Genomic DNA, 15925 nt, shown 5'->3' with positions numbered 1-15925 from the left:
TTGATTTTGTTTAACTTTTGATTCTTAAAATTTGAGTTGCACATAATATGCATGGCGATCAGCAAATCAAAGTATAGTTAATCTTGCCTACCACAACCAGCACAGTGTTTGAAGGACTGTAGGACAAAAGGGCAAAAAACAAAACGACGGAGGTACAAAATTTGAAAATCTTAAATGTAATCTATCTGATCGAGAAAAGAAAATGTAGGGTATCTGTTCCATTATTAATAACATGCTCCCATATCAATAACATTCGCAAAACAGGCTATTTAAGCTTCTTCAAGAGCCCATTCCAAATGGTTCAGAGGCTTGGAAGCTTTCTTTCAAGAGTGTAAGAAATCTTTTTTCAAGAAGCTCGCCCTTTCAAGAATCTTGGAAGCCTCATCTCAAGAGACTCGTAAGCCTCTTTTTAAAAGGCTTGGAAGCCTCCTTTTAAGATTCTCAGAAGCCTTTTTTCCAGAGGCTCAGAAGCATCTTTTCAAGAGGGTCGAAAGCCTTCTTTCAGGAGGTTCGAAAGCCTCCTTTCAAGAGCCTTCTTACCAAGGGTGGAGTTGGACAAAAATTGTTGCAGCTACTTGATTGTAACTAAATCTGTTCACATATGAGTTGCAATGGCCTATGTGGAACATTTGTGTTGCTAGGGTTTCAAGAGCCTTAGAGACCTCCTTCCGAATGGTTTAAAGGCCTCTTTTAAAGAGTCTCGAAAGTCTCTTTTTAAGAGGCTTAAAAACTTCTTTTAAGAGGTTCGGAAGCTCCGTTCAAAAAGTACGGAAACCTCATTTCAAGAGATTCGTAAGTCTCTTTTTTAAAGTTTGGAAGCATTTCAAGATTTTCGGAAGCCTGCTTCAAGAGCCTTAGAGACCTCCTTTCAAAGGGTTCAGAGGCCTCCTTTCAAGAGGTTCGGAAGTTTTCTTTCAAGAGGCTCGGAAACCCCTTTCAAGAAGCACGGAAGCCTCGTTTCAAGAGACTCGTAAGCCTCTGTTTGGGGTTTGCCAGCATCCTTTCAAGATACTCAAAATCCTTCCTTTTTTTTTTTTTAAACTCTTAATTGTTTTAATTTAGTCCGTTTCTTTTTAATTTTGTGATTTTTGCTAGTTTTGTAAACTTTGTGATTTGTGTAAATTGTTTTTTATTTTCAATTTTCAAACTATTGAAAAAAAAATAATCCCTTTTTAAAAATTTTAAAATCCTTTTTTCAAATTTAAATTGTCTTGATTTGAAAAAAGTAAAAGAATTAAACTTGAAGTTATTTTTTTAAATTAACAAAATTTGAATACAGTAATATCTAATATAAAATGTTGCCAAGACAGATTCGATGGTTACGGGGAATTGATTGATATCTCATTGTTATTAGCTGGTTATGGAACAACTTCTCGCAAGGGCAGCTGTTGTATATTTGGTAATACGTCTGGGTACTTGAGTCCCACCGGCAGCCAATTTTTTTTAAACACCTTAAATTGCAAACTTTACTATGTGTATAAAAATTAAGCATCTTTCCAGAAAAAAGGAAATATCTAGATTTTATCACCCCTGAAAATCCTTGTTATTTACGAAAACCAGCTCGAAAACGTAATAAAATCGGGTGTAGACAAAATCGGGGAGTAGCAAAATCGGGTCAACACTGTATTATAAAATAATTTTTTAAGTCCACACAATTTACAAAATTTGAAAAAAATTGAAAAATTTCAAAGTTTTAAATATATCAAAATTTGTATTTTTTAAATTGCTTTGTGAATTTTTATTTCTTCAAATTTTGTGAAATTTCGAAAGTTTTGAAAATTTGCAAATCCAAGTAATTTTGTAAGTTTTGTAAATTTTTCGAAATTTTGAGAATATTCTATGTTTTGCTCGATGTTTTATAAGTTTGTAAATTAAAAATAATTTTGTAAAATTTTCATTTTTTTCAATATTTTGAAATTTAAAGAACATAAAATCTTGAGAAAGTTGTTTCATGATATTTTTTTTTCCATTTTCCAAAAAAATTAGAAATCAAAAGTTTTGAAAATGTCGAAAATATGTTTTTTGCAATTCCTGATCATAATAATTGGTTTACAGTTGTCATTTGAGTGATAAAACGGCCTACTTTTCCATACCAACAGAATGGGTGCTTTAATGACCATTATGCAACTCAAATGGGTTGCATAATATTCATTATAGCACTCATTTGGGTGCTATAATGAAAAACCTACATTGGGACAGTAGTTACTTGACTACATTTAGCTGAATTAGTTTGGGTGAGTGTTTAAATAGTGTACTCTAAGCGTCTCGTAATAAATTAAATGGTTTGTTGGACATAACATCACAATTTTCCAAAGGCAATTGCATTCATCGCTTCATAGCTTTTCAAGCTATGCAATTTGGCACGATAAGATGGAATCTTATTGTTCTCTGCCGCAACAACAATAAATTGGCATGAATGATCATGTGAAGTAAATTCGATTGTACAATTTTGGTATAGATTTACCATATTAAAGCCCATTTTTCGTCATTGCAAAAAATAGCGTGTGCAACTCGTTGCAAAACTCGATTTCTTCAGCACTCGTAGTATTTATCCAACTCGGCAAGCCTCGTCGGATAAACGTACAACTCGTGCTGAAAAAATCATCTTTTTGCAACTAGTTGCACAAACTACTATTTTGTAATTTTGTAAGATTTTAAAAGTTTTAAAAATTTGCAAATTCAGGTAATTTTGTATTTTTTTTTAATCTAATAATCTTGAATTTGTAAATTTTTATTTTTTTCAACATTTAGAAAGATAGATGAGCCAGCCTTGGGCTGCAAGCCTCTTTAATAAAGAAATAAAAAAATACATTTAGAAAATGAAAAAAATAAAGTTTTTGAATTAAATAAAATTCCAATTTTTGAATTTTTGGAATTCTGTTATTGTTTTAAATTTTGTAATTTATTGGTTATGGACCGACTGTACGTTTAAATTATATTTATTGAACCGCTTCTCAGCCTTTACAATTTTTTTTAAAACAAGTTTATTATTTACCCGACGTTTCGACACGGGGATTGTGTCTTTTTCAAGCAGAAAATATTTTTGTTTTTTTTTTCGTCGTATGTTTAGTGCAAGTTAGACTACACATATGACGACAAACAACAAAAATAATTTGCCCTTCAAAAAGACACAATCCCCGTGTCAAAACGCCGTTTTTTAAATTTATGGAATCTACACAATCTACAAGTCAAAAAAAGTCATGAAAAATTTCAAAATATAAAACATTTCAAAATGCTGAAAATTAAAGTTTTGAAAATTTTGGTGTTTCATTATTTCTTTTATTTTTTCCCTTTATTTTATGTTTCGTAAATTTGGTACACTTGCGTTACTTTATACACAGAGAAACAGACGTCTCACTTAGAACAAAATGCAATCAATATCATCGTCACGGAAACATTGTTGCTCAATGCTAAAATCACTGTGTTTTACCAAGCGGCAACCAGATGGCGGTAGTGCGCAAACGTCAACCACAAGCAAACACGATGGAAGCGCCATCGGTGGCCGATTGACCACCTACAAAAAAATAAATCGCCCGTAAAAAAGGTGAACGACGTAACATGTGTTGAGTGAGACGTCTGTTTCTCTGTGCTTTATAGTTTATTTTAAATTTAAATAATTTGTAAATTATTTTTTATTATTTATTTGTTTATAGGGGAACTGTTCCGTTTTCCATCTCACTGTACATATATTCATCTCATAGCGAAACAAAGAAATTCCGCACCAATTTCGTCGCTTCTTTTTGCTAACATGCATGCTCACTGCTGAAAAAAATCACAAAAATAATAAACAAACAAAATACCTTTTCATTGCTTTGTTTTTCGTGAGACCAATATCGGAGCTATGAGATGAAGTCCAGGAGCAGTAACCCCATGTAAATTTTGTAAATTTTGTAAATTTAGCAAATTTTGTAAATTTTGTAAATTTTGTAAATTTTATAAATTTTATAAATTTTATAAATTTTGTAAATTTCGTGAATTTTGTAAATTTTGTAAAATTTGTAAATTTTGTAAAATTTGTAAATTTTGTAAAATTTGTAAATTTTGTAAATTTTGTAAATTTTATAAATTTTGTTAATTTTGTAAATTTTGTAAATTTTGTAGTGCGTAGTGCGCAAACGTCAACCACAAGCAAAAACGATGGAAGCGCCATCGGTGGCCGATTGACCACCTACAAAAAAAAAATCGCCCGTAAAAAAGTTGAACGACGTAACATGTGTTGAGCGAGACGTCTGTTTCTCTGTGCTTTATAGTTTATTTTAAATTTAAATAATTTGTAAATTATTTTTTATTATTTATTTGTTTATATGTAAATTTTGTAAATTTTGTAAATTTTGCAAATTTTGCAAATTTTGTAAATTTTGTAAATTTTATAAATTTTATAAATTTTATAAATTTTATAAATTTCGTAAATTTTGTAAATTTTGTGAATTTTGTAAATTTTGTGAATTTTGTAAATTTTGTAAATTTTGTAAATTTTGTAAATTTTGTAAATTTTGTAAATTTTGTAAATTTTGTAAATTTTGTAAATTTTGTAAATTTTGTAAATTTTGTAAATTTTGTAAATTTTGTAAGTTTTGTAAATTTTGTAAATTTTGTAAATTTTTTAAATTTTTTAAATTTTTTAAATTTAGTATATTTAGTAAATTTTGTAATTTTGTAAATTTTGTAAATTTTGTAAATTTTGTAAATTTGGTAAATTTTGTAAATTTTGTAAATTTTGTAAATTTTGTAAATTTTGTAAATTTTGTAAATTTTGTAAATTTTGTAAATTTTGTAAATTTTGTAAATTTTGTAAATTTTGTAAATTTTGTAAATTTTGATAATTTTGTAAATTTTGTAAATTTTGATAATTTTGTAAATTTTGTAAATTTTGTAAATTTTGTAAATTTAGTAAATTTTGTAAATTTTGTAAATTTTGTAAATTTTGTAAATTCTGTAAATTTTGTAATTTTGTAAATTTTATAAATTTTGTAAATTTTTTAAATTTTGTAAATTTTGTAAATTTTGTAAATTTTGTAAATTTTGTAAATTTTGTAAATTTTGTAAATTTTGTAAATTTTGTAAATTTTGTAAATTTTGTAAATTTTGTAAATTTTGTAAATTTTGTAAATTTTGTAAATTTTGTAAATTTTGCAAATTTTGTAAATTTTGTAAATTTTGTAAATTTTGTGAATTTTGTAAATGCGATCAGTAAATTTTGTAAATTTTGTAATATTTTTGTTTATTCGTAAATTTGTAAAAATTTTGTTCTTCGCATTTTTTTTGAAATCTCGTATATTTTTTTTTTGTAAAATTGATAAATTTTCCTAATTCAGGTGTTTTTTTAGAATTGAGACAATTCTTAAAAATGCATTGGTTTACAAAAATAAAAAAACCATTTGTGTATTTTTAAAAGAATGCTTTATTTAATTAAAAGGAATACAATACTCAATCAAAACCACCAAGCAGTAACGTATGATTGAAAGCATATCACGCCACCCAAAATAGCTGTTTTGTATTGGTGCAATCTGGCGTATCGTATATGCTGATGAACATCGTTGATGAATTCTGAAGAGTTTCATCGCAGTCAAACGAGAATCGGCCAACGGTGTCGTGATAAACAGCAAAATACACGTGAGGGGGAAGCGTGGCGCGACTGTTGCCAAGTGCCTACAATATGTTTGCGAAAACGAAACCGGTGCCGGTATAGGAAATGGAAGGGCAGTCACAACACAACAAACTATCACAGAAGAGATGCGAACTATCGCATTCGTTGGGATTTATGTCAGGTCACTATTTTTTTTTCAAAATTATTTCAAATCATCGTCGGAGTGTAATAGGGGTCTTATACTCTCTACAAAACTTTCTAGATATTCTTGTTTGGAAGTTGTTTTTCCTCATGTGGGAGTGCTATGAGATTTATCAAACCGACGCTTCAATCTTTGTATACAAAATCAGATAAGCCGCTGTGAAAATTAGCTATCGAAATGAAGATTTAACATTTCACTCACCCGATCTGTGTCGGTCGTGAATCGTGATTAGTTCATTTCCATTTCGCCATTTCTGAACGATCCAGCTGATCGTCATACGATCAACGATGGAAAAATCCAATTGCGGTAAAGCAGTTTGCGTTCGGTTTCATTGATTTCTCATTATTGAAAATCTAACAAAAAACCCAACCGTGCTAGTTAGTATCTAAGTGCAATTTACACATGTTGGCTAAAATCCATCGAATTTCAACTTAGTTCGATTAGAGCCGGACAGCCTTCATTCTTCATATCGACGTGACTGTCGAAAACAATCGCAGTAAAGTATGGCTCACCGAAGCGTGGCTTAGCTTCTTTACTGGTTCTTCGTACACCCAATTCCACCAACAATAATTGTGCAAAAACTCATCATCGACATGAGTTCACGGTTTGTGTGCGTTTCGTTTGCAAACTAATTTCGGCTAGGTCACGACAAATAACTTGCGATATTCGGCTATTGGTAGTTATTTAGTTATAACGACTTACTTCACCAGTCCTGCGTTGTTCGGGTAATTGTAAACTTTGGAAGCCATCACTGTTTGAGATCGTTCTTTTCACTGGATTCACAAGCTAAGCACTTTAACGTATGTTCTACTGATCACTGTTCAAATTACGACCAGCGTAATTTATGCACTGCAAGTTAGTTCAGAAACCTTCGCGGAATCACTTCTTGAACTCAACTGACAGACGATCTGCAAACGGAGAGCATTTTTAATAGGCGATCCTCGTAGAACAGCTGACTGATAAGCCTATACCGCGGTTTCGTCATCAAGGAATTCTCGCAAACATCCTCGCCACGATGGAAGAGAGCTCGCGATCGGATGCAAGGCAAACCACCGGGAAAGACCTTTGATCGACTGAGAAAGTCATGTGCAAGTGACAACATGAAACAGGGGACTTTGGATTTTCAAAACATACGAGAATCCAGTTCTGTCTCGGAATGTTTGTAAACAGTCATGTTTGATCTTTCGACATTCACCATCATTTATTCACCTACAATGTCCACCTCGGAGAAATGAGTTTTCTACGTATTTAAGTGCTGAAAACAGTTTACAAAATACGCCGCACTAGCTCTATACGATACTGATTGCTGAACGGTCCGGCTCCCTGTTTGGGACGACCTGGAACGGGTTTGATGATCGTGCTCCATCCGGCAGCCAGCACGAAATGTGCAGCATCAGAGATCATCGCAGCCACGACTCGGCGGGAAAGCATCCGACAATCGGACGAGACGTAGTCGGCGAAATTTACGTAACGATAACGCCTATCAGGAAAAAATGGAGGCACGCTCCGATGGAAGCACACTACACAGGATCGGTCGTTGAGCGACCGGTGCCAATCATACCACGTCCAAGTGATAGCGATACGGTTGACTTTGGGAAAGGTTTTGGATCAGACAGTTGCCTTGGATGATTTGATAATATTTCGGGTTGTTGAATTGACTTTTTTTTAATAAAATGGTTAAAAATGATGCAACTTTTCAAAAAGTGTGATCATAGTTCAACACAAATATAGGCAAAGTAATTGGATTAGAAGCAAAAATCGAAGTTTTGCACAATAAGTTCATTTAAGTTTATATAAGCCCAATTCGGGGCGAGTTTTTGGTGTGAAAATGGAAGTGAGTTAGTACTGTTACATTAAAATCTATTAGGTAGGGGGAAAGACGGCTTTGGCAGTTTTTGTTCTATTATTGGCAGGGGAGTTTTTGTCGACCAAATTTTATGAAATTTGGTCATAATGTTCTTTGATATGCAAAGAATGTTTAGGCCAAATTTGAGCATAGTCAGACATAAAAAACCCCCTGCCAATAATAGAACAAAACCTGCCAATGCCGTCATTTCCCCTACTTATTATTAATATAGCTTTCATAAACGATATTATCGCACAAAGAGTGGATAGTAGTGAAATATTAATTTTTACGCTCAGCTATCCGTTCATTTAGAAATAGAAGTCTATTATATCAATAATCAAATAACAAACTATGGCAGAAATGGCCCAATAAATAGAATGATGTCATGTTATAATGCACATTGTGAAACAATTGATGTAACGATGAGTAAAACCGATCTAAAAAAAGTGTTCTTCTCTAGACAAGTTAGGTAATGACTGAACTACACATAGACTAGATAATAAGTATTTATTGTACTAAGTATAATTGGTCTACATTTGATTGACGGCAAATAAATAAAAATATCGAATCGTTTTAGTTTCCTCAAGATACTTTACATTTCTTCGCTTATTGTGAGACATTAGACACACTGTGACACTTTTTATGTGGATTTTGGAACCTAAGCGTTTTTCTCTTGCCAAAATAGAATGTTACCATAATCGAATGGGGTCTGAATTTCAAACTTCACTGCAAGGTCATCTTCAGTACGTCTCTTATTTGCCTCGACTTGAGGAGAAAATCGAAGCTTATAGTAAAACCATACAAAATTCTCCTGCAGGAATTACTCTGGAAATTTAGTTGGAACATTTCTTCCAGAAATTTATAAAAGAAAGAAAGAGAAAATCCTAAAGGAATTTTTGGAAGGGTTTCTCACGGAAATATAAAAGGAATTTCTAGATAACATTTTGGAAGGAACTTTTGAAGTAATTTTTGAATGATTCCTGAAAGAAATTTCCGAAAGAATTTCTAAAGGAATATTCGAATGCAGGAATTTTCGTAAGAATTCCTAAATAAAATTCTGAAGAAATTTCCAAGTGAAATTTCCAGAGAATTCCAAGACTTTTCTTCTAGATTTTCGGATGGGATTTCTTACGAAAATGGAAGAATTTGCTTAATTAAATCTTGTAATAATCAGAAGGTTTTCTTTAAACAATTTCCTTAGATATTCTACCGGAAGAAAATTCCTTCTAAATTTTCCTCAGGATTTTTTTTTTAGAATTTCCTCCAGAAATTCTTTTGAAAAATCTTTTAGGAATTCTTTCGGTTATTCCTCCGGATTTCTTTTAGCAATTCTTAAAGGAATTCCCTTAAACCTTTGGAGATTACTTTTGAAATATCTCCTGAATTCGATTTGAGCATTCTTTCGGAGCCTCTTCACAAAATCCTTTAGACATTTGGGAATCTGTGTGGCCTCGTTAATATGAGTGTATTGGATATTATTTCGGGAGTTCCTTCGAGAATTCTTTCATAAATCCTTACGAATTTTCTTTGAGTTTTCCGTAAGAAAATACTCCGAAATTTCCTCTAGAATTTCCTATTTCATTCTTCCATAATTTTCCGGAAGAATTCTTTCAACAAAATTTCCGGAATAATTCCTGCAGGAATTTTACATTGTTTTACTGAAGGAATTTGAAGAAATATACAAGGGAGGAATATTTAAATAAACTACAGAGGGAAATTAATAAATTATTCCTGGACAAGTTCCCAAAATAGTTTCTGGAGAAGTTTTAGAAGAAATTCTTAGAAATGTATTTCAGAGCGAATTTCAGAAGAATAACCTGAGTGGATTTTGAACAAGAATTTCTAAACGAATTTCTGAAGGAATTGTTGAAGGAATCCACGAAAATTTAGAGTCCGTCCACGCTTAAGCCAAACTACCTGGTGCTAAGTAAGTGAGAATAACTAAATTTTTAATAAAGTTTCATTTTCGTATATTTCTTTTGCACGTGTCATTATCCATATAATTGCTTTTCAACGAGGTGTCTTCCTCCTGTTGACTGTGCTCGTGTCCATCGTCCCTAGTCTCAGAAATTAGGTTCGATGAAGAACAAATATATTTTCCAGGGGTTTGTATTTTGTTTAAGTTGATACTTCTTTTTTGATCGATTCTACGATACATCCAAAGCACTTCTCGCGCTCAAAATATTTCAGCTATTTAATACTCACTGAGCACTTTTGTGACCAGCACTCGTGGTCAAAATATTTCAGCAATTTTGAATACGCACTGTGTTCTAGTATTTATTTAAACATGTGAAAATTAGATTATATTCACTTTATTAACTCCGATCTATACAGCGTGGTCTACTGCAATCAAATGACTAATACTCAACCCCGGAACTAGATATAGGGGTGTAATTATTTTAATTATAGGAGTGTACATATTAGAACACACTGACCACATTTGCAAGCTCCACTCGCGCTCAAAATGTTTTGCGATTTCATTACGAACAGACCACTTTTGCAAGCACCATTCGCGCTCAAAATGTTTTAACAATTTGAATACACACTTGGCACTATTGCGTGCACTACTCGCGCTCGAAATATTTAAGCGATTTTCCACACGCACTGAGCACTTTTGCGAGCATCACTCGCGCACAAAATGTTTTAGCGATTTTGATACGTACTGAGCACTTTTACGAGCACAACTCGCGCTCAAAATGTTTTGCGATTTCATTACGAACAGACCACTTGGCAAGAACCATTCGCGCCCAAAATGTTTTAACAATTTGAATACGCACCTAGCACTTATGCGAGCATAACTCGCGCTCCAAATATTTTAGCGATTTCTGAGACGCACTGAGCACTTTGAGCATGCACCACTCGGGCACAAAATGTTTTAGCGATCTGGATACGTGCGAGCACCACTCGCGCTCAAAATATTTTAGCGATTTTCCACAATCACTGAGCACTTTTGCGAGCACCACTAGCGCTTAAAATATTTTAGCGATTTTCCACAATCACTGAGCACTTTTGCGAAACTCACTCGCGCTTAAAATATTTTAGCGATTTTTCAGACGCTCTGAGCACTACTGCGAGCGTGCACCACTTAAGCACAAAATGTTTTAGCGATCTGGATACGCAATGAGCACTTATGCGAGCACCACTCGAGCTCAACATATTTTAGCCCTTTTCCACACGTACTGCGCACTTTTGCGAGCAGCACTTGCGCTCAAAATGTTTAGCGATTTAGATACATACTAGACACTTATGCGAGCACCAGTCGCGCTCACAACGTTTCAGCGATTTCATTACGCACTGAGCACTTTTGCGAGCACCACTCGCACTCAAAATATTTTAGCGATTTTTCACACGTACCTCGCTCTTTTGCTAGCAGCACCCACCCTTTTTGTAGTTTCATTATGCGTTTTTATTTATTAACTTTGATCGGCCCATCCTTTTCCGATGCGGCGTTTATTAATTTGATAAACAGCCAGGTTTTCTGGTGAATCGAAAAATTAACGTAAAGTCCAAATCATACCCAGCAAGGATCGCCAAATGTGTGGCCTAGTGTCATCGGAAAAGGACCAGCCGAATACGTTATGTATTATAGATATCGGCAATGGATATTATGGATATTATACACTGCCAAACGAGAATTCAAATAATTATAAGTTCATGACACCAGTCGATCCATCATCATACTTCTTCGAATCTTATATATAAAAATGAAATGGTCTGTGTTCGTATCCGCATAACTCGAAAACGGCTGGATGGATTTTTTTCATTTCTTCAGCAGAAACATTCATTATAGTTTCCGACGGGTTTATATGATACTTTCAAATGGGAACATTACGAGTAAAGTTGAGCAAACCATGAATAACTAAAATTGTGATTCCTATGCGAACATTACATGGGCAGTTCGGAATGCACATTCTCGCCTACTATGCAGGACAACGTCTGCCGGGTCAACTAGTATTCTCTATTATTCCTTGGGAATCTACTTCAGGAGTTGCTCCGGAGATTTCTCCAGTATTCATCCAGCTAATACTTCATTTTTTTCAAAAGTTTGTAAAGAAAATTATCCCGACAATTTTGCATGAAAAATACTCTCAGGAAAAAATGCGGTTAGTCATCCAGAAATTCAATTCAATTCATTCAAAAATTCCTCCCGGAATGCCATCGTAAATTTCTTCTCTTTCTCCTCAAGGTATACCTTCAAAAATTCCTTAAGTAATTCTTTCGAAAATTCCTTCAAAACTTTGTCTAAGAATTCTTTTGGAAACTCCGCCAGAACTTCCTTCAGGAGTTCCTTTGGCAAAACTTTCAGCGCACGTAGTTTCAATGAAATTTCTTTCAGGAATCTCCGAACTAATTGCTAAAGAAATTTCCGATGGAACTCCTGAAGGAATTTCTGAAATTTTCTTTCACTGTGCATTCCTTCAAAAATTCCTTTGGAAATTCCTCCAGGGATTCTTTCGACAGGATCAGGAAATTACTTCGGAGATAGATCCAGAAATTCTTTTTGAAATGCAAGATATTCCTTCAAATATTCCTATAGGAAAACTTTAAAAAATCCTTAAGGAATGTTTGCGTCTTAAGAATTTCTTCGGAAATTCCTTCCAAGATTTATTCGAAATTCCTTAATGAATTCTTAAATTCCATTGGAAAATTCTTCGGAAAAAAAACTACGGAAATTGTTTTAGAAAAACCTTCCGAATTATTATTTATTATTTATTCAGACTAAGGGCGAAGTGGCCTGTGCAGTATATAAGAGTCTTCTACATTCGGCTCGGTCCATGGCTACACGTCGCCAACCACGCAGTCTACGGAGGGTCCGCAAGTCATCTTCCACCTGATCGATCCACCTTGCCCGCTGCGCACCTCGCCTTCTTGTGCCCGTCGGATCGTTGTCGAGAACCATTTTCACCGGGTTACGGTCCGACATTCTGGCTACGTGCCCGGCCCACCGCAGTCGTCCGATTTTCGCGGTGTGAACGATGGATGGTTCTCCCAACAGCTGATGCAACTCGTGGTTCATTCACCTCCTCCACGCCTCCTCCATGGTATGCAGCACTTTCCTTTCGAAAACTCCAAGTGCGCGTTGGTCCTCCACGAGCATCGTCCAGGTCTCGTGTCCGTAGAGGACTACCGGTCTAATGAGCCTTTTATAGATAGTCAGTTTGGTACGGCGGCGAACTCTATTCGATCGGAGCGTCTTGCGGAGTCCAAAGTACGTACGATTTCCAGCCACTATGCGTCTCCGAATTTCTCTGCTGGTGTCATTTTCGGCAGTCACCAGTGAGCCCAAGTACACAAATTCTTCTACCACCTCGATTTCGTCACCACCGATGCAAACTCGCGGTGGGTGGCTCACATTGTCTTCTCTTGAACCTCTCCCTATCACGTACTTCGTCTTCAACGTGTTGATGACTAGTCCGATCCGCTTAGCTTCCCTCTTCAGTCTGATGTAGGCTTCCTCCATCTTCTCAAAGTTACGTGCCATAATATCTATGTCGTCGGCGAAGTCAAATAGCTGGACGGACTTATTGAAAATTGTACCACTCGTGTTAATCCCTGCTCTTCGTATTACCCCTTCCAAAGCTATGTTGAATAGCAGACACGAAAGACCATCACCTTGCCGTAACCCTCTGCGTGTTTCGAAGGGACTCGAGAATACCCCTGAAACTCGAACTACGCACATCACCCGATCCATCGTCGCTTTGATCAACCGTGTCAGTTTATCCGGAAATCCGTGTTCGTGCATTAGCTGCCATAACTGGTCGTGATCGATTGTATCATATGCGGCTTTGAAGTCGATGAATAGATGATGTGTGGGCACGTTGTATTCGCGGCATTTCTGCAGTACTTGGCGAATGACGAACACCTGGTCCGTGGTGGAGCGTTCGCCCATAAAACCCGCCTGGTACTGCCCCACGAACTCCCTTGCAGTTGGTGCTAGTCGACGGCATAAAATTTGGGAGAGTACCTTGTAGGCGGCGTTCAGCAATGTGATTGCACCTTCAAAACCTTCCGAAACCCTTCGAGAATTCCTTCGGAAATTTCTTTATGATTTCTTTTTGGTTTAGAAATTTATGCGGAAATTGATTTCGGAATTCCTTTGAACTTATCTTTTGAGAAATTGCTGATGTTATTATTTCAGGAATTTCTTAAAGAAATTCTTCAAGTATTCTTTAAGAAATCCCTCTGGAATCTCTAGGAAAAATTCTTTTTGAAGTTCCTACGAAATTTATTCAGAACATCATCAAGAAATTCTTTCAATTTTTTTAGGAATTCCTTCCAACATTCCTCCGGAAATTTGATAGGAATCTCCTAGAGGCCTTCGGATATTCTTTCCGAATTTCGGAAGACATTTTATATGTTTTTTATAGGAGGATTTTCGAATGGAATGCACGTTTTTTTCATGTTACAAACTGCAGAACGATCGCGAGATCTCCCGAAATATTGTGTTCTGCACAGTGGCGTAGCCGCAGGGGGTGGTTTTGGGCATAACCCCCCCCCCCCAGCGCCAACACATTTAGAAGAATTTTTTTTTTCAAAAAAAAAAATCTTCGGGAAATTCCCCCCCAGACCAATTTTCTGGCTACGCCACTGGTTCTGCATAGTGCGGTTGGTGATAAAGTTAATCAGTGTGCGTTTTTTCATGTTACGAAAAGCAGAACGATCGCGCGCGTTCGGAATAAATAAATCAATAGTCGCTTACCAAGGCGACTTTCTATAGATACCTTATCATCTAATTACACATCTCCTTCCCGTGGCACTCACGGAGATGCAGAGGATTCCTCGGTCTCTTGTAGCAACGAGTGTTGGACTAATTTTTCTCCCCTAATCCTTAATTGACTGTGAGGACGTGGCAGGCATTGTTATTGGTGTTTAATGATTGAAACTCCAAATCATGTCCAGTGAGAATGGTTTTCTAATCCCAGGAAAGCTATTCATTTTATGAGTTGTGCAAGTTTGTTGTTTCTAGCAACTACGATGTGTACAGTCAATCAAGCTAAGCTTTTTTAAGGAGGATTTTTGAAGGACTTCATGGAGGAAGTTTCTAAGATATTTCCAGAGAAATTTACAAAGGCCTTTCCAGAGATTTTTTCGAAGGTTCCTCTGGACGAATGACAAAAGAAATTCCTGGCGTGATTGTTCCCTCCCCTGCGGGAGGAGTTCCCAAAAAAATTTCTGAAGGATTTTCTAAAACATATTCCGAAGAAATTATTAAATCAATTTCCGAACAACTTCCTAAAATAATTTCCTAAGGTATTCCTTAAACAATTTTTGTAGGGATTTCTGAGGAATTTCTGAAGGATTTTCCTTAAATATTTCCGAAGGTATTTTCAAAGAAATTTTCAAGGAATTTCATAAAGAATTTCTAAAGAAATTCCTAAAAGAATTCATAAAGGAATTTCCGAAGAATTTTTCGAAAATTTCTTAGAATTGCTTTTTTGAATTTTTAAAGGAATGTTCTGAAGATTTTCCGAAGGAATTTCTGGATTTATCTCCGAATTTATCTCCGTAACTTTCGGATGAGTTCTTGGGGAAATTCAAGAACGTCGGAAATGCCTTCAAGAGTTACTTTGTGTTTACCATCATTAGGAACCTTGTATTTTGCTTACACTGTTAACATGAAATAGCAACATGCTCTGATAAATCAAAACAATAATACTACCCAAAATTAAATCAATTATTTCAGGCTCATTGAAAACCCCACAGTGATTAGAACATCCGATAAATCCTAATTAGTTTACTGGATCCAAAGTGGCAGCTTTCGATCACTATTTATTGTGTGTGTTAGCACTGTACGTAACTATAATCCATATTGTACGTACGCTTCAACCTTGACTAAGTACCAAATCGAATGGCGCGATGACATGAAACTGATCAGTTTATGATCAGTGCGATAGTGATCTAGATCCTAAACAAGTTCCTTATCACGTGCTCTGATCTATATGGCACACTGCATGTAACTCTCGGCTTGAATGTTTTATTATGACTCCCGGTGACGTATTTATCAAACCTACGGACGTCTGTCGCGTCAGCATCAGTATCACTATTCTATATGAAAGGCTAAGGTCAAGTGAACGTCATAGTCATGTCCCGCCGCAGTGTAGAACATTCAATTGCATAAATGCTCGGTGAACTTGCGATCGACGCATGGCTGCAGTTGCGCAATCGACTGTTGCAGGGCGTCGCCGCACTGTCTTCGCGGATTGAGCAGGTTTACTCGGTAGGTATAGGTCAGAGCAGAAAAGAAACTGACATTTGACGTCCGTCGAACGGGCTTGCAAATATCTTGCCA

At 35.4% G+C, this 15925-nt stretch overlaps 1 protein-coding gene across 2 annotated transcripts in view; it reads right to left on the bottom strand.

Moving 5' to 3' along the window:
• The window catches only part of LOC134205583 (NADP-dependent malic enzyme), a 63434-nt gene that overhangs the window by 20361 nt on the left and 27148 nt on the right, over positions 1-15925 (bottom strand). Inside the window, exon 1 of one of the 2 annotated variants that reach the window (XM_062680949.1) lies at positions 6492-6706. The exons of the other annotated variant lie outside the window; for it this stretch is intronic. Coding sequence (XP_062536933.1) covers positions 6492-6538 — 47 coding nt within the window. The 5' untranslated portion in view covers positions 6539-6706. Of the gene's footprint in view, positions 1-6491; positions 6707-15925 lie in introns of those variants that run through there. 2 annotated transcript variants of the gene reach the window in all.

Source organism: Armigeres subalbatus, chromosome 1, assembly GCF_024139115.2.
Source record: "Armigeres subalbatus isolate Guangzhou_Male chromosome 1, GZ_Asu_2, whole genome shotgun sequence".
Lineage (NCBI taxonomy): Eukaryota > Metazoa > Arthropoda > Insecta > Diptera > Culicidae > Armigeres > Armigeres subalbatus.
This window is presented reverse-complemented; position numbering and strand designations above follow the sequence as displayed.